The following is a 20,577-nucleotide window of genomic DNA, read 5'->3' on the forward strand; positions in this document are numbered from 1 at the left end:
TCTTTAAACTAATAGCATGCAGCACCTATCGTTATTACAAATATACGATAAACAGTTATACATTTAGTATTACATTTTATTGATAAATCACGGACAGTTAAAAATAAGGCAATAAAAAAAAAAAAATATTAACGGAACCACTTAAAGGGATAGAAGATAAGATCGCGACGAACCCAACTAGATTTTACGAGACAATCTCAATCAGAGCGACAGAAGCAATTTGCTACAATTGAAAACAAATAAATGAACGACGCCGCTCCAATTCAACACGCTCAACCTCGACGTTTTGTCAATGATTTTTTATTTTCTTTCGATGGACCATTAGATATTTGTTATTGAAAGGTATCAGTGTCGCTTCGTAGAAAGTTACATCAACTTATACTTCATTGTTAAATGCTATGGGAAATATTTTCCATTCATTTGCTTTTCTTTAGAACACAATGACATTAATATACTAATGATAATCATTCCAATGTTGACAAAAACATTAGTATCACTTTCTAAAAAACATATCTTGTTCAGGCAATTACTTACCGTTACGAGATAAAACTCTTCTCAGCATGTGTCCGAAACGGCGCGCACCCATGCATTTCCTCTGTTCACGAGCGGCTTCGTCCATACAATCACTATCGGTCGCTGTATCACCATCACTGTCATTTTCTGACACGAGAGATTCCCGATTGTTAATAGTTTTTGTATCATGCTCATTAAAACTTAAAATAGGTTCGCTTGCACCTAAACTCTTTGGTTCGACACTCCAGTCGTCATTTATTTTTATATCATTAAAAAGATCATCTAAATTTGTTTCTAATAAACCTTTGGCACTACATATCACTTTACATTTGGCATCATTGTGCGTAACTATGGCATCAACACTGGTTGAAAGTCTTTTTTCACTAATAACTGTGTTTGGTTCGTCTTCATATTCAAGCGTCTCTTTTATATTGTCGTGAGTTTTTGTTCGCTGCCTTAAAGTTAACGAACTTTGTGTCATTAATTTCGACGATTTTTCTCGAACATTTTTTTCAGTCAATTCATTTGATATTTGCTGTTGCGGATGGCTTCCGCGGAATATGTTTGAAAGCACGATCATTTTCACTATCTTAAATGTACCAAGGTGAGTTATAAATTCCATCACTGCATTCCTTATTTCACTTTTGGTGCTTTGCACTGAATCAACGCGAGGTAATTTTGTGTCTGATGATAAAATCAATTAAATTGCTAAAAAGAATATATAATGTTTGCGTATTATTATTAATGATTTAACATAAGTTTTGCTTGGTCGTACTAAACGTAAAAAGAAAATAGGTTAATAAATTTTACATTAAGTTCTATCTTAAATTCAAAGTAAGTCAGCTTATCTTAGGTTGAGACTGTTATAGGTGAGGTGGGTGGCAAATCCCATCTGTCACCAGGAATAAAGCGGCATTGTCTGGGCGGCGTCGTGATAAAATTACAGACACGTAAACGTTATCAGTGATACTAAAGCTCCAAGCTCCTACAAGCTCCTTTCTAAAACGGAAGCTGAATATTTTTACTAATATTAAAATATTCTTTGTATAGTACCTACCTATAGTACCTAGTACCTTATATAAGTCGTAAATGATAGATTCCTTAATATTAAATAATATTTTTTTTTATAAATTTTAATAAGCCAATTTTTTTGGTCATTTTCGAAAGTTAAATAAGCGGAAAATTAACATGCTACAAGATTATCAGTAAAACATTTTGCAAACTATAAAAAATCTTTGTCCGATAAATCTGAATACGTGACAGATCGAAAGGTTACATACTCGTTTTAGGAAATGCTTCGATTAACTTTATCAACGGTTGTCCTAATATGTGTCAGACCTAAAGTATTTATAAGATAAAATATCACTTCGGACTATCGAATCAAAGGTTAATTCCGGATTGGTCGGATATAAATATATGATGACATAGAATCTAGAGTCCGTTAGTGAAAACCAGTAAAATTTTATTTCAGTCCCTTTCCAGACGCAGCAGGAACATTAAAAGCGATCAACCCGTTTCGTTCTATAATACCTCTATGCTCGATAGCTTGAAAAGTTAAATGGTTTTCTATTCCTTTAAGAATTGTGGACAAAGCAAGTACCAAGTGTATAGGAACGGATAATACCAAAACAATTGTACAATTTATCGATATTATTCTCCGCTATTTGAACACAATCTCAGATAAAATTTTGGCTCGCTCGTGCACGATTTCGAATCGTCTGATATAAAATATTCATACAGCGATAGACAATCTGAGTTTTCTTAACAATATTATTAGGCTATGGATCTTTTTAGTTTTTATTTGAAACTAATAAACTAGTTATGCTACAGGAATAAAAATTAAAAAGTATCTAATAATTAAACGTTAAATAAAGTAATATTATAATCAAACCAATATTTTTTTGAATTTGTACACATAAAGAAACAAGGCAAACAGACGTTCCCACAGCTTTAAATAATGCGCTAATCGTTTTGGTAATCAAGCCGAATATTGCCTCTCCAAAAAATTCGCAAGGTCTTCTCAAGGTGATTTTGTTACGTAGACATTAAGCTGTTCACATACGCTCCACTCGTAAGTTAAATTAGTAAGTCGAAATTATTATGACTAACATAAAACAATCAAACTGTCATAAAAACAATTTAAATGTAAGATGTTACTATCATGAAGATTTTTTTAAAATTATTTATACTTTGGATTCCTCACAAAAAACATCATATCATTATCATAATTTTTAGGCATCTCTTCATATTTTAGAATTCAATACATATTTTTTATTCATGACCTATTAATCTCTCTTCAGTTAAAAAATAAAATCAAGAGAAAATCTTTATTTTACCGGTCAGGATGGATAATCCCAATGCTTACGCGTTGTTATGTCTAAGAAATTTACCTATAAAATTAGCAAACACAATAATATTTAGCCAAAATCTATATGTTTGCCAATTAGACTGATAAAAATCATGTTGGCAATAAATTTGCCCTTAATGGTTAACGACCCCCCCACGTCTATAGATACCCTAAAAATAACAGTGAAAGTAAAGAACGTTTTATTTTAGCAATTTCCTGATTTCAGTGGAATCTCCCTGGAGGCAGTGAGTCGTCTCCAGTTTACGATTCCATCTCGCTCCTGGCAGCTCTGATACCGCATGATTGAAACACATTCGGTAATATGTAAAACGTTATTTATATGATAATCTTGAGACTTCACCAAGTACACGTAGTTTTTTTTATCTAAAAAGCGTATCCATGTTTTTAGCAATAAAATAGAATTTAATCGCTAAGTTAAAAAGCGAAATTTGAATGCTAAACAATATATTATTTTATAGATATAAGGCACTCTGAGTATGTTTCAAACGAATGACGAAGACATTATTTCGAGGTTTGAAATAAAAATATACGTGGTTATTCTTTATATAAGTGATTTTTTTTTTAGTGTGGGAAATCAAAGTATTTCTCTTATCTAAAGAAAAAAAACCTAGCGGGATAAAAATCTACAGCACTATCGTATAAATCTAGCACTTTTAAGAAGTTCTTGTTAGTTTGTATCTATTTAGGTCACATTGAGAGCTTGTTAGAGCATACAAAAAATTATCGGCTCGTAAAGGGGTACAAAACAAATGTTAAAATAATCATAATCTCTTCGTATAGTTCGCATGTATATCGTGTGTACTAAAACACGAATGCATCTTTATGCCTTCAATCATAAGGAGGCAACACGTTGGTGACAAATTCATACGGCGGTAATGTTGACCGTTCACTATTCGGTGACCTATTTTTTCGTCCACCGGAATAAAAAGCCGGAAAGAAATCAAGCAGGGTATCAATGGCTTTACGTACTTTATGACACGAGAGACACGAGAATGTAACTCTGCCAACTTTATTAATCCAAGTAGAATCTGAGAATTATTTAACAGCTAAGCCTAAGAACCTTTTTTAACCCGTACCGGAAGCTAGGTAGGACGTCGGAATCTATGAAACAGTCCCTTATATGCCTATTTGCCACTATAAGAACACACCTTGGAAATCTTTCGCGCACAGCGTGATATCATAGAGTTATGCAGATAGTTAACGACACGGGACATTTTCATTGAAGCCGTTCATTGCATTATCGTGCGGTCATTCAAAGTAAAAATCAACTTTATTCAACTAGATTATTAAAGACACGTTTGAATCGTCATACAACATTGGATTGGATAAATCTTACCTAGGTCGGAATTTAGAAGCGAGACGGACCGGCAAGAAATTGCTTATTTATTCAATTACTTAAATAAAATTATATAGATTTACATACACAGCGTAATTAAATTGCTATTTTTTAGACATGTCGCAGTAGTTATAATTACTGTGCTTTAAAGTAACAAACATTTCTAAGCAAAATATTCCTACACATGTAAACTATCTTTAAATCCAATAAAAACATCTAAAACTATAATGTTAGTCGACGTCATAAATCACGTGTTATTTGCGGAGTAAGGACACAAACATGAAATCACTTTGATCTAACATCCTTTGGTGTTCAAGAGTTTGCAATTTCCAAATTTAGCAGTTTAGCTTTATCTGCGAAACGAAATTGTCCGGTTATTTTGATACATCGTCATTGTCAATGACAAAGGCTCTTTAGACAACATGAAGACTCAAAAATAGAAACCAAATCGAAAAAGCCGTGTCATTGAATATAGTATAAAGACTTCATGTTTTAAATTTAGAAAGAAACATTTGTATTTCGGCGAAATCATCATATGGTAATGGTCCTCTACAAGAGACATCAGCTTTCGACTTTCATAAACAAACAATAAGAACAGTGTATAAACATTATGATTATTTAATTCAACTACAGTGTGTCAACGGCTTAGCTCGCTGCTGGTTAAGCTATTTTCACACCGGATACGGCTAGCGATCCATGACCGAGCGTCTCGTTACTTTGTCAGAAATAACGTTGTGTACATCTAGTACTACATTTGTCAAATGTATAAAATAAACACAAGATAAATGTGACATAAACATTCGTATTAGGCTGTTTGTTTGATTCATGCATTGAAGATGCTATTTTAGAAAACATACTTTCAATATATTTGAAATCTGTGATTCCGTATTAAAATTAAATAGAATTAATTTATATTTATAACGTTTACGACTTGAATATGAGTATTATATATCGGTTAAACGTATTATTTAAGAAATCGACTGGGTTTTTTTGCGGTCAATGAAACTGAGCCCTTGCAATATTTTATATTTAGAAGTATGATATATGATTCAACATAATAAGACAGTATTGTGGCTTGATTGAAGAAATGTGTAAATAAAATTATTTTACTATCCAATACTAAACTATTGCATCCGACGCTCAAGACATATTCAATACTGTTGTATTACAAACATAATGGTATCGAGTCTGTTCATAGTTTACTATTTTTATATGATATTAAACAATTAACAATTAACTTACTCCATAATATTTAAAAATAATTGGTTTATACGATACATTTATCGATGAATGGAATATATGAAAACATCTAGATGATTTTGATTAACATAACCATGAACGCCTGGATCTGTAGCCTTATAAACTACTCAAGCTAACCAAAGAAGGAGTCAGAGATATACTAAACTATAGATTACTTTACTTTAAATCTGTAGTTACATACATGTTACTTAGGGTAAGACGTAAAAAACATTTAGTCTATCTACAAACAACTGTACTGAACTAAAATCTTCGAATAACTTATCGATATTTTTTCCTCAATCATTAATACACATCAAAATCACTATTTGGAATGTAGTCACTTTATTGGGCTAAATCAGCACAGGAGGTCTGAGCAATTGCGGCCAATTATCTCAGCAGATATTAAGGTCCTAGATACAGTCAGTTCTTCGATGAATTATAGACTAAAATAAACAATACAAACTCGCTAACAGAATTTAATTTTATGTAAATGTTGAGTCTTCATAGGAGATAAGATTAATAAACTCATGTTTTTAAGTGAGATGAGACTATGAACTAATTAGTACGTTTTTAAAACTAGTAAATGTTCGCGTGGTTTGTAATGATTTTTTGTAAATAATCGCCATAATTGTACTAGGTTTACAACTCAAATAATGGTCGTTAATGCATCAATGAACGATACATTAAATGTTTACACATGATCCAACATAATCGCAGATCAATCAACATAAAATATACATTAATATAATTTTAAATTAATGATTATTAATAGATAATATGAGCCGAGATGGCCCAGTGGTTAGAACGCGTGCATCTTAATCGATGATTTCGGGTACAAACCCAGGCAGGCACCACTGAATTTTCATGTGCTTAATTTGTGTTTATAATACATCTCGTGCTCGGCGGTGAAGGAAAACATCGTGAGGAAACCTGCATGTGTCTAATTTCAACGATATTCTGCCACATGTGTATTCTTCCAACCGGCATTGGAGCAGCGTGGTGGAATATGCTCCAATTCTTCTCCTCAAAGGGAGAGGAGGCCTTAGCCCAGTAGTGGGAAATTTACAGGATGCTAATGATTATTAATTCATAACTAGATGAACCCGCGGAATCGACCGAAGAGTTCAGTTTGTAATGAAATCATAAAAGAACTTGCAGACAAACCTTAATCTACAGCTTACCTTTTAACTTTTGAAGGGTTCAAAAATCTATATCCTTGGGTTTCAAGCTTATTTGCAAACAGATAGATAACATAAAAAAAATTAAGGAAGCGATTACATAAACAATGCTGTATCTTATTTGTTTCAAAATAATAAATTATCAAATCAATGAGGATACAATAAGAGCAATCAGATTAACTAAACACTCGCTAAACAACATTCATACTTTTGGAAAATAATGTAATATTCAAATTGTAATAAACGGAAAGTATATATTATCATTACTGCATCCAAATTAAACATTCTATTGAATTGAGCCCATTGTCCTTATCTGACACATTAATCGTTAAACAAACGTTGTATTAAATGGAAATAAAGCGTATATCTTGTTTAATTGCAGTCATTATATCATCTAAATTTATTTCAAAAACTTGATTACAAATAGTACTACATTTTATTTTTTGTTGTTTTTTTTTATAAATTTAATGAAAACGAATGATAAATTAATAACATGATAGATTACACGAATAAAAATGATATATTTTTTTTTTAATAAAATCAAACACAAATTTACTACTTTTCTGTATTTACGTAACGATCACTTCCTTATAAACACAACCTTACTTGAAACCAAGTCAGTATAAATTTAAGAGTGACGTTATATAAAATGTAATATTATTTACATACTAAAATATATTGATAGAAGCACATTTTCCCATATCGATTTCCAATAAAAAAATAAACATACTAAATTAGTAATACCACGTAAATGACTCACTGCGTAGCAAGGCATTCCCCTTAGTTACGTAGAAGGGTAGAACCATAAATCCAGCACTCCACTCCATTGCAGATTAACGTATATAAATGTGTGGGAGCTTTTACAAGCCGATACATAAAAGTTTGGTCACACTATTTCAACGTCAAACAAGAATTGTAAACATAGTACTAAGAAAACTTAGTAGCGTTCTTATCGGTATTTTAACCTATTATTCGGTTAATTTAAAATGAATATAACTTGGTATAAGAAGGAAAAATTAAATACAAATAAGAAATGAATGAAAATTGCCATGAGACACTCGTTTAGAACGAAGTTGCTTTCGCTATACATTATGTAATGAGTAACAAGTGCAACAAAATTAAAAATTAACAACGTTTGAAAACAATTAAATTCCAAGACATAAAATGGTTATTATGATCCTGTATGAATTATAACTAAGGAACGAAGGAACGAAGGAACGAAGGAGGTGTGCCGCTTTATGCCAGTCTACTGTAAGCCACATAAAAGAACTTCGTTCCAAATACGAAATCTTGGACAGTTTAATCGTTTACTAATAAAACAATATCTTGGTGTATCCCCATCTTAATATCTAACATATTAAAATAAATTGGTACATTAGCCGTGTGAGTTATTCGTCGCGACATGGGAGAGGGCATCTTGATTGTTGACGTCATCCTTGATTAGAACGAGAGGGGACACAAATCCATATACGAGAGTTTATAACCTTACCATTCTAATAAAGGATGCTAGCATTATAACTCGAATGATTGTTGTTTGAAAAAGTTTATTGAATTGTGCTATTAATAATAATTGAATTTCACGAGTTGGGCACAGCTTGCTTCAATTGGACGTTTGATATCAAAACACATTATTTGCCTCGTTGCCCTTTTATTTCACGGGACAAAGAGTATATGTATAGGTAAGAAATAGACATTAAATTTGACTAAAAGTCACATAAATTCAAACCAAGAACATACATTTTGAAGTATTTAAAGCTGTCCTTCGTATAGTATCTTAAATTCTTCCTTCAGCTACCAGACAATAAAAATAAAAAAAGAATCTTTACTAATATTATAAATACGAAAGCAACTCTGTCTGTAACCTCTTCACGGTTTAATCGATGAACCGATTTAGATGAAATTTGGTATAGAGATAGTTTGAATCCAGGGGACGGACAAAGGTTTTTTTTAATTCATTTTCTTTAATACATTCCTAGAAGGCGTATAGCACACAAATGGTTTGTGTGATATAGGTAAAGTTTTTATAAACTTCACGCCGGTAAAGTCGCAGGTTCAGCTAGTACGATAAATTAATTAAATTGAACGAAGTACAGAAAAAAAAAACACGCATGTGTGTAATGACTGTCTATTCTTTGTAATTGTTCCGTTTCCTTTGTATTCGGATATCCTCCCTGGAGGTCGAAGTAATTCGGAGTTCCTTTATTGTATATAACAAGGGTCAACACGTTTATTGAATAACATACAAGTGTTTTCACAACATTTATCAGCAAACGAAAAGAATTTAATTTTAAAGTTCTCATCTTAATTAATAAATAAGTACACATGTCTCGTCTTTCATGTATTTTTTATGTTATATATAGGTAGGCAACCGGCCTACCATATATTATATAATATAACATACGGGCCACCCAATGGCAAGTGGTAACCACTACCCACTATGAGTAATGTAAGAAAAAGTAATAGTTTCTCTTACTATTAATGCATTAACCTATATTTACCTATATGTAACGAAAAAAATCTATGAAATGGAAAATCAAATATGTCAATAAATCAAATAATTTGTGTAATTAAATAAATAACATTGCATTCGACAAAAAAAGGCGGTTTCGATACTCAAGTATTTGCTCGAGTGCGTACGACCGGTCCTTGTGGACCCAATTTTTTAACATCAAACGTACTATGTATTTGACTGGCATTGTACCCAATGTTAAACACAATTATTAACACGAAAACTTTGTTGTTACTTCCTAAATTATAGTACGGTATCGATAGCAGCACGTTAAAAATTAACAAATAATATTTCCTTCTAAATAATTCATTAAATAATTCAATTCATGTAACTGGCGCATGTTTTAAATTAAACTAAATTACCGCACCAACTAATTAACTCAAGTACCGCATGATGAAATAATTCAAATTTTATAAGAAACTAACCTACCATTCGTACCTGTATGAGTAATAAATATCCCAAAGTATTTCAATTTAGTAAACTGACGCCTCAAGCCAACTGCCAATTCTACAATAACAGATTTATCTGAGTAACGTCACACATCGTTTCATTGTTTCTTGATTTAAATTAAATGGCAAGAAGCTAAAAATAAACGAAAATAATTTATAGAAAGCTGTCAAACGTTCACATTACTCACTTTCTCTTAAGTACGACAGTCTAGATCGTGTTATACCTAGAACCCTGATTCCGTCTCTAATAAATACCATAGGAGGGAAAGTGACACAAACACTGCACGCATGGAAATCAAGTGATGCAGAACTCAAGTCATTAAGTCAATTTGAACTTTATATCAATATTATAAGATATGATTTAGAATGTCGCAACGTCTTATGTGACATGGATTTTATTTCAACGCAATAAAGATCAAATTAGATTGACGGAATAGATATTTCGGCCTTGAGTGAAAGTAATCGCGGAACACATGGTCGTTTGTTGTAAGATTTGACGGTTGACTGTAAACATGTTATAATAGTCGATTATGAACACAATTATATCTCGAAGTCATTAAAATTATCAAATTATTCGTTAAGTAGGTAACTTCTTTCTGCAGCGGTATGTGAAAAATGTGAAAGCGGATGTAATTGTAACACGCGTGTATATAAACTTGTTATAATTTCCTTTTAAAGATATTTATTTTTAAATACCGAACGAAATTCTAGGCCATATAAAAAAAAGATTTATGTATGAGCTCACATCGATTTTAACATCGATTTTATCATGAAATAAAAAAAATCAATGATAATTACGCAAAAGCCTAGATTCTATATCAAACACAATTAAGTCTATACCAGTATTTTTAATAAACGTTGAAATCTCGTAAATTAAAAAAAAAAACTTTCTTGTTCAGCAACACCCTGAGGTAGCACTTCATAATTCGTTACCCACAGGGATTAATCAAACCTCTTTATTTAACAACCGTTAAGCATGAAAGCGTTAAAATTCGCGGATATACTTAACGACCAGAAAAATTATGTTTCGCATTTTGAAATGAATCGATCGTTAATTGAATGAGACGTGCTATTAGAAATATTACAATTCGAGTTATGCGTAATTCAATTAACATTACCTTCCTACGATTATGTTAAAGTATACCGTTGTGTTCCAAACAAAAAAATAACAATATTCGTTAAATTAAAAAAAAAACTCATCAGTCATAAATAGGCTAAGTTCTCGTTTCTTTAAATATTCAACTATTGTTAGTGGAGGTCATATGTAAAATTTAAGTCGCGCTTTAACCTCAAAAAGACGTATGTTACCTTGTTTATAAATTATTTACCAAACATAATAGGAAATAACATTTATTACTATACTTACGTTTTTTTTTACTAAGAGTTACGTTATTTTCAATCCTAATACAAATTAAACCTTTACAGTTTTCTTCTATTTCAAATGCATGTCCCAAAATATCCTTCTATAATATATATAAAAACTTTAAATAAAAACTTTTTTTTCTGTTTTCTAACTGAAAAAACTACAAAACCAATATAAATAAGAAATACACAAGCAGTTTAACATACACGGCAGGGAACGCCTGCCGTAGGACTGATTATATTTATATGTAATAAACAAAATCAAACGTTCGAAATTAGATGACAATATTTACATAGTCCTTTCGAGATATAAAACGCGTACTCGTAATATATTTTATGTCTGCCTTTGTGTCAACGCAGCGCCTAATGGCGGCGCTTTGTTATCGCGCCGCGCCATGACGCCGAGCGATTTGAATTTCTTTCAATTGAAAAATTTTCCACGCGTTCTCTCATAATCTAAAGGTTTTGCTCTTTGTTCGTTTTGACATCGTGATTGTTTATATATATATAGTTCTACTAAGTATAAGCTAACTTTGAATTTAAACCAAGTCGTCATTACGTATGAAAAAATAAAAACTCAAAACAAAGAGGCTTCTTCATACTGTTGTTATATTACAACCATACTAGATTACTTACTTATTTATACATGTGATTTAAGAATTAAAAATAAACACTCATTATGATACAAAGACATAAAAGAACCATCGTCATCCTCAATTAAATTATTAAACTTTTATTATTTTCCGGCGGAAAGCGCTAGCTATTTTAATTGAAATATAAAATGTACGTAAATTAAACGGTGTTCACACGAGACAAAATTAGTCGATCGACAATTGATACAACAAAAATGGACTCCAATTTTTTTTTCTTATATTTCAAAACAAATAAAAATATAACTACATTTAAGCAAGCTCACAATAATATTACATTATTAAGCTAAATTTAAAGTTACCACGATAAGTGACTTTTCCGACAATTAAATTACATAGGTAACTAAATTATTAATTCATTTTAATTTTTTTGTTGATCAACAAACGTTGGGCAATACAAATACAACCGTGTGAACGCGCAATGTTTACTTGCAATGTTAAACAAGTGCAAACTCTGATTCAGTTCCTTTGTTATAGCTCTTTAATTGCATCAAAGCACAATATATTAAGGACTGAGGCAAGTATGTTGTAAAAAAAATCATTTGACATAATAATTTTTTTTTTGACAAATAGAAAGGCAGACTGGCCAATTGTCCACACCGAATTTGACGATGTAAGTTTATTTTTTCAATAAAAAAAATATTAATTATCCGTAACAATGCCAATTTGACACTAAACTTGAGAATTAACGTAGTTCTATCTCTCACTTACTTTTCAAAAAGGAACACAACAATACCTAATAGACGGGCTTACACAAACCCTACTACAAAGTCATGAACAAAATTCAAATTAATAAGAAACTTATGCCTAGGCAACAGAAACATGACTCGAATTTATTTATTGATTTAATTATGCTGTATTCTATACACCCAATATATACATTTAAATCGCCTTATTCCTTGTGTCGTCATCATCATTTTGATGATTTTGTTTTTCGTCCAAATTCGAATTTCAAAAGCATTAGAAATAGAAAAATAAAAAAAAGGGAAATACCATTGACTAACATTCAAAGTTGTTTGCTTGAAACATTACACAAATGTATGTATATGTATTGGTCGAGGTACAGGTTAGGCGATCTGATAATGCACTCTGATAGGAGTCGTTCACGACTCAAACGGGTTTGTATGAGAAAAAACCGTTGATAAATCAACTGTGTATTACTTTACTTAAACTTTGCGATACGATTAAATTTCGACAAAGGGGTTCCTGCACTTATCTAACACTAAATTAATGTACCAGAAATAATTAATACACAAAAAATACTCATTGATCTAAGTATAAAAGACAGGCTTATCCTTGATAACATTTCTTTTAAACACCCAAGAGGAAAAAAATCAATTAGATAAATAAAAGGTAATTTACAATGTACAGTTCAGATCAGATATTTTTATTACATTTTGATTAACAAATCTAAAACGATTTAAATTGATATAAATAGGCAAAGAGAAAACAGTTTAGCCGTGATATTCTGTAAGAACTAACTTCGTATCTCATGCGTGAATTGTTAACAACCGACTTACGGTGACACGCGTATCCTAATATTTTACGACTATTATAATCAATGTCGTTTATAATATTCTGATATTTCACGCTCGTGTTCTACGGTGTGTTTCGAGTTTCTCCTTCCAGAATACCTCTACTGAATCTACTTTTCCTCTCTATTTGTCAACCGATTCTCTTTCATCTTGTTTGGTACATAGGCGAGTTTTAAATATATGTTTATTGATATAAAAAATAGTACAACAATAAATATTCGAAACACGAAAATTCTAATTTTCGCTATTGATCATGGTCGAATATCGACACTGAACAAACACTACATTAAGAAATTATCTTTTGAAATATATTAAGGTTTCTACGATCAGTTCTATTTACTTTAAATTTATACGAAGTTCGTCACGTGACTCTTTAAACAATTTGTTTTTATAAAAATACAAATATAAAAATCCGACTATTAATCCCTATAAATAACGGTAATATACGTTCTATTTACCAGTGTTAATGTAGATGGCTGAAAAGAAAGACGTTACATTTGTACGTGATAAAAAATATAATTTTAAATTAAGAAATAGAATCGATTCTATCGTCGAATATAAACGATTAATTTAGTAATAAATTTCCAAACTAAATTACACCGTATTTAACTACTTCCTTAACTTAATAATTCGGAACAAAGAGAACCAGTTGTTGGTACATGTTTATTGAGTGGCCCGCATCTGTATGAGTCATACGCGAACGAGATAAAACATACAAATCTATATATTTAAGTTGATGTCGGTATAGTGACAGCCTTTATATATATGTGCTACTGATGGCAGATTTACATGTGGAACATATTCATTCGACACGTGCAGGTTTTCATAATTTTACTTCAAGTAAGAAATCAATTATAAAAACAAATTAAGCACATGAAAATGGCTCATGCAATCTAAGTTTAGAATTTACGTGTTCTCAAATAGTACTCAACGTGACAACGTGACAACGTTAGACAAATCACTATGAACATTTGTACATGTGCTCTGTTACATGTGACGTTGACAGAATATGAGCTCAACTGGCGTAGACACACGCGAGAATAGAAAAAAAAACTTACATGTGTATTTTAAGACAAATTCCCGACAAGAGTGAAACGGCAAATTACGAATTGTTTAATGTAAGACAATAATATTAGATATATGTAAATAAATTCGCTTTATAAAAAATATTTTAATCACCTTGATGCGTGATATATAATACACATACTAAATAATAACAATCCACTTCGATCAAGTCAATGTCAACAGAAATTGTCTTTTGATAATCAACGTTGAAACGTAATTTAGCTTATATCAATTTTCTAATATTACATTACATTAGCAGCCTGTAAATTTCCCACTGCTGGGCTAAGGCCCCATCTTTCTTTTGAGGGGAAGGTTTGGAGCATATTCTACCACGCTGCACTAATGCGGGTTGTTGGAATACACATGTGGCAGAATTTCGTTGCAATTAGACACATGCAGGTTTCCTCACGATATTTTCCTTCACCGCCGAGCACGAGATGAATTATAAACACAAATTAAGCACACAAAATTCAGTGGTGCCTGCCTGGGTTTGTTTGGAAATCCTTTTCCCTTGACAAACCTATACCATATGGTTATTTGTTTATAGAATTAGAAACTAACAATCAAATATTCGATCAGACGTTAAGCTGAACAATTTTTCATGTCAATAGTAATCAGTTTATATTCTAAAATACGATGTTTCGATTAAACAATCATGATATATTTACCATATAATAATACATACTAATTAAATAATATAGTTTCATTTGTGAACAGTTATCATATACGACTCGGGCGCCACCTATCGTATCAACAACATATGTGTATAGTTTCAACTCAACCGGTTGAATGGTTTAATGTCGTATGCGAGACAAAGAAACATTCATTTTTATATACAAGTATTAAAAACGAAGGTTAATTCTAAACGTAGATTGCGGGTTCAAACCCAGTCAAGCCCCACTGAGTATTCGTGTACTTAATTTGTATTTAATACATCTCGTGTTCGGTGGTGAAGGAACCTATCGTGTAGAAACCTGCATATGTTAATTTAAATAACGCCACAAATTTATCTGAATTGTATTAGAGCATTGATTTTTTTATATAATATATACAGACAGACGGACAGATGGACCACCTTATGGTAAGTGGTCAGCACTGCGCATAAGTATTGGCGCTGTACGAAGTATTACTCATTCTATATGTACTCTACTCATATATATATATATATATATATATATAAATGAATAAATATAGAAAAAGAAAAATGGACAAAGTCGATTATTGTTAAGCAGTGGAACATTTACAGAGTTTAAATTTAAATTAAATACGTATATTATATATACCTACATACATTTATAGATAATGCAACGATGTACATTTTATTGTCATATAATTCTTTGAAAAACAGTGTTATACACACAGACAAATATAAATATATATGTTATCATTTTGATATTCAAAATTAACCTGGATCAATGACGGTTCGATAGCCCTTTTTACCGACTACATGCCTAAATTATGTTTAATTTAATTTTAAATATATAAGTCACTTTTATATTTATTTAATTGAATTAATTCGAAATTTATACAACACGATTGAAATACTGATTGCGATATAATTTTTTTAATATCACCACAAAGACTTGTTATACATAAATCAAAATGCAATTCGATCAAGAATCACCTTAACGGCTCGCGAATAATTGTGTTACCGAGTAAGCAATATGCATTTTCATGCATATTCCGTGTATACATAACAATAGCCGACTGTCAACGCAATCCGATGCAAGGCTAGATACTTATCAAAGTCGTTACATAATTAAAAAAAAAAAACTATTTAAAAAAAGAATTTATTACACATAGCTAAATTTATACTAAGATAGATCATATGGATGTTTTTGTTACTAATATTATAAATGCGAAAGTAACTCGGTCTGTCTATTTGTTGATCTTTCACTGCCGAACCACTGAACCGAATTTGATGAAATTTGATTTATTCTTAACCCCTAAATCGCGAGCGAAACCACAGATCAAAACAAGTATATTATAAATGCGAAAGTAAGTTTGTCTACATGTTACGCTTTCACATCTTAACTAATCAACCGATCGTCATGAAATTTATCGAGGCACAGGATTATATGGAGTTATTGAGTTATTTTTATTAAAGCGCTTTAAATCTGCTTAAATCGTTAGAAGTTATAATAGTTTAAGAAAACAGTGCACGAGCGAGCTGTTGGCCGAGATTTTACACTTTTTGTAATCAGAAGGTCAACTTGGTACGTATTTATTATATCTAGTCTATGCATAAAGGCTCTTGCAACGCGTACCAAACAACATTGATAAATTTCTCATCAACTATTTCAGTTTAGATAACGGCATGAGAGAATTCATTCAGTATGCATAGCAAACTGTACACAATTAGGATTCAACGAACTCATATATCTATGGCAACTATATATTGATACCGATTCAATTCGAACACGGACGATTTTAATCCAAAACACGACACGACTTGCAAACATTACGCCGGTTATTTACCGGTACAAAACAAACACCTAAACAATACGACTCAACTCTCTTATCTGGGAGCATGTTTAATAAAACCCGTGACGGAAAGTGGGTGAAATTTTGAAGACCGGTACAGCGTGATGTGGGTCAACCGCGGTATTATCTCAGACACCGGACCGGCGGGACCGTATAAACAAAAGCAGAAAACAACGTGCCGCGTCGAGAACGTTGCGCAAAACAACGCTATCGATCAAAAACAAACACAAAACCACCTCGCCGGTCGCACTGCGAGCCGTTGACGTCCCGGACGATACGATCGCTGTCGAGGTCAACGCTTCCATTCTGGCCACACTATTCACGTAATCACCAACGAAACACATAAACACGGCACTCGCGAACTCCACGTTCACTGCATCGGCGCGGACATTACAAAATGCGAAATTGTCACCGACGACGGCTCGGTCGCCGCCGCGATCGAGCACAGATGGCGCATTGGCGCGCGAAAAACACGCGTACGCGCAGAGATTTTCACAACGACACTGTTTCGAACGTTTCTCGAGCGATGCGAGCGGAGTCAGAGCGGAGCCGCCAATTAGACGTCACGGCCTTCATCGATCATTAAAATGGAAATATCATTCAAGTTGGAACAATGACCTGAGTTGTTTTACATAATTTAAAAACAAAGCCTAAATAATAAGTGTAACGATATAATTATCGCAAATTATGAATAATTGCTTTATCGCTCGTCCGAGATGACGATTGGCCAAGGCTAGTAATAATGTCGGGTATAAACTGGATCGTAATTTTTATGAGCAGTTGAAATTGGCGCGGGACGGGGAAACGTCACGGGATCGGAACGACGAAGCCCGCATAGGCGCGGACATTGCCCGACTACATCAAATATTTGCGCCAACCTATGTTCAAAAGAATTTTGAATTGCATGTACTTAGGAATAAAGCATTTATTTAAAGATGAGATAAGTTTTACTTGTATATGAATGCACTGCAACGAAAGCCAACTTAGGCTCAATACCATAAAAGGATTTGGATAACAGTTCAAAGCGAGCTTAGATCTACCGAACGAGTTACACGGCACATAATGGTATTACCCGTCACAGCTAAATCGCTGACTCAAATCAAAGAACTGTAATGTAATGTACGGAGGCTTTCACTATCCTTTGAAACCAATCTTTAGAAAGAGCTTTCAGTAAATTAAAATTGTGCTTCAATTTTTTTTTTATAATGTATCTTTAAAATCTGTTGCTGTATCTATGTGTGTTATTGTCTGCTGTCATTATTATTATTATGTAAGCTAGTTCCTTTTAACATAAAATTTCTATCGACCGATATATAGAAAAAGTAATTTTGAAAGCAATAAATACTTAATAAAACTCTAAACACTGTCAGACTAAGTCAGACATAATAAAAAAGAAAGGTATCTGTTTTTTTTTAAAAGGGTTAAAAGGTAAAAAAAATGTTTTGAAGCCATTGTTTAAGTTAGAAATAAGGAAAATGATGTTACATTAAATGTTTGCAAATAAAAGTCATGAAATAAAAATTGAGATGAAACTTCCCGATCGATCCTAGCCTCGTCGGCCAATGTCAAGTGAGACCAGCCTACACCTATTACAGTGCACTAGTGTGTGCACAAACACAGATGCACTCTCTGTTCCCTTACTCCTCCTCACTAATCCAACCACGGCCGGGAAGAGTTTACGCGTAACAACAACGTGCGTTCCGAGACACGGGAATGTGCGAACCCAGAATCTCGGGATCGGGACCTTACATCTAACAAGACCGACGAGGCAGACGAAAGTAGATATTTGTAGTTAGAGACGTAAAAGATCCTTTCATTTCTATAATCGTCTCTTCATAGGTGGTTCTTGTATTAAGATAAATTTATATATATTACTATACATTTTTACTAATATCAAGACATTCAGGTCACCTCACCTTTGTCATTAATCAAATGTACGGAGTTCTGACCTTTAACACATAGGAATGCACCGTTGAATAAAACTACATTAGTTCTGATTACTCTTCCAAGATGTGAATTCTAAGAAGAAACTATAAATAATTCTGCTGTTACTATCAAGACAAACAAAATGCTTCTCCATGTATACATACCAAGACTATTTAAGTTATTACAAAGTTGAAGAGTTTGTTTTGTTAAACGCGCTATCTAACTACTGGTTCGATTTGAAAAACTCTTCCAATGTTAGAAAGACCATCTATTGAGGAAGTAAGTATCAGTGAAAAATGCCGAAAAAACAATCGGAAATTATTCCATTTGATAGCTTATGTTTCGATTTCTGGCAAATATCATGTATGACTGAATTGTTATCCTATAAAATTTCTTAAAAAATATACAGTCATATATTTTAAAGTTGTCAGTATAACTTTTTATGGTAAATAAATATTTGCGAAGTTATTTTATACATATAATATTAATCCTTATCCAAATAAATAAAACATTCACAAAATTGCACTTCACATCATTTGATTTCATTAAATATCTTAGGAGGTATCGTTTTAAAATTAATATACTTTACAAATATTTTTAACTTCTATGCGAACAAAGTAGCGGACAAAATTTAGTAAATAATAAGACACGAGGAAAACAAATAATTTCCGATTTTACCAAATAATATCACAACAGTAAATGCATCACAATCATCATGGTAATTTAAATAAAATAAATTATTCAATAAAAGCAAGCTATATTAATAATTTTCAAAACCTATCCACAAATAGGTACAGATCATTAAAAAATAATTATTTTTAATCGACAACATATATCCGCAAAATTCGTATAATCGAGATATTTCGATATAAAATCCATAAAATTCAATGACATGACAGTTTAATGGGTTGACGTTTACAGGTGCGTTCAGAAATAAGTATAAAAATGATTATTGTTACCACCTTAAATAGAAAATATAGAAGATTGATAATCATAAGGTTTATAAAGTTATATGAAAAATAAATAAAAAAACCGTATTTGTTTAGTTTTATTTATTTCACCCGAGCGAAGCCGTGTTTTTACCAAGTCTATTAATAAATTCATGCCCCAAAACAGATATCTTAACTTATCAATAACATATTGAAACATTTTAGACTTTTATATCGTCGTCAATAGCTTAAACATCGTATCAACTCAATTATAATGATAATGGCTTGATGTTAAGTTGCAAGAACTATCCACAGAGTATACTAACATGTTAAATAAATCTCTTAATACAAAGTCAGACTATTCCACAATTTCTGTATTTTTTCTGTATTTGTGTATACTACCTATTAATAATCGACATTATTAATAATCTTAATCAATATAAATTGAAAAGATTTTGGCGTCCAACAATATAATTTATATCAGTGATCAGTTAATTCAATCTTGAAATATTGATTGTGATGGTACCTGGACTAAACATTCAACACAACCAGAGGAACATTAAAAAATATATATAAAAATCCACCAAAGGCACAAACAAAACATCACTTGAGATTTGATAATTTTAAAAAAAAATCCTTGTAATTATGTGTATAACTAGAAGTATAAACGTGTAATAAATTTTGTGCGAAAATTGCATATTTAAGGTCGTAATTATTGTTTAGTAAATTAATTATACTAAGCTAAATTAAATACACGGTTATTTGCCAAAATGCAATCACCCAAACTATGCGATAGTTTTCAAACCGGATTAAATTCTGAGCATACACATTGTTATCGTACAGAATACAATTAATGCATTAGGTCTATGTTCATTTCATACTATCTAATAAACTATATTATATAGTGGTAGTATTTGGCGGTAGGCTTTGTGCAAGTAGATACCACCCACTCATCATATATTCAGTCACAGTCAAGCAGCAATACTTAAAATCTTTGTGTTGCGATTTGAGGGATGAGTGAGTCAGTGGAACAG

General features: G+C 31.9%; 1 protein-coding gene across 3 annotated transcripts in view; it reads right to left on the bottom strand.

The window, feature by feature from the left end:
* Window positions 1-20,577, bottom strand: part of LOC125069691 (atypical protein kinase C) — a 214,929-nt gene that overhangs the window by 187,456 nt on the left and 6,896 nt on the right. The window contains exons 1-2 of one of the 3 annotated variants that reach the window (XR_007119858.1): window positions 16,925-17,176; window positions 535-1,221 (exon numbers count right to left, since the gene is read on the bottom strand). The exons of 1 other annotated variant lie outside the window; for it this stretch is intronic. Coding sequence is in view for 1 of the 2 variants with exons in the window: in XM_047679229.1 (XP_047535185.1) it covers window positions 535-1,135 (601 nt within the window). In the remaining variant the exon portion in view is untranslated. Of the gene's footprint in view, window positions 1-534; window positions 1,222-16,924; window positions 17,177-20,577 lie in introns of those variants that run through there. One more of the 3 variants, XM_047679229.1, reaches the window with a different exon arrangement.

The sequence above is a fragment of the Vanessa atalanta genome, chromosome 16, assembly GCF_905147765.1.
Source record: "Vanessa atalanta chromosome 16, ilVanAtal1.2, whole genome shotgun sequence".
NCBI lineage: Eukaryota > Metazoa > Arthropoda > Insecta > Lepidoptera > Nymphalidae > Vanessa > Vanessa atalanta.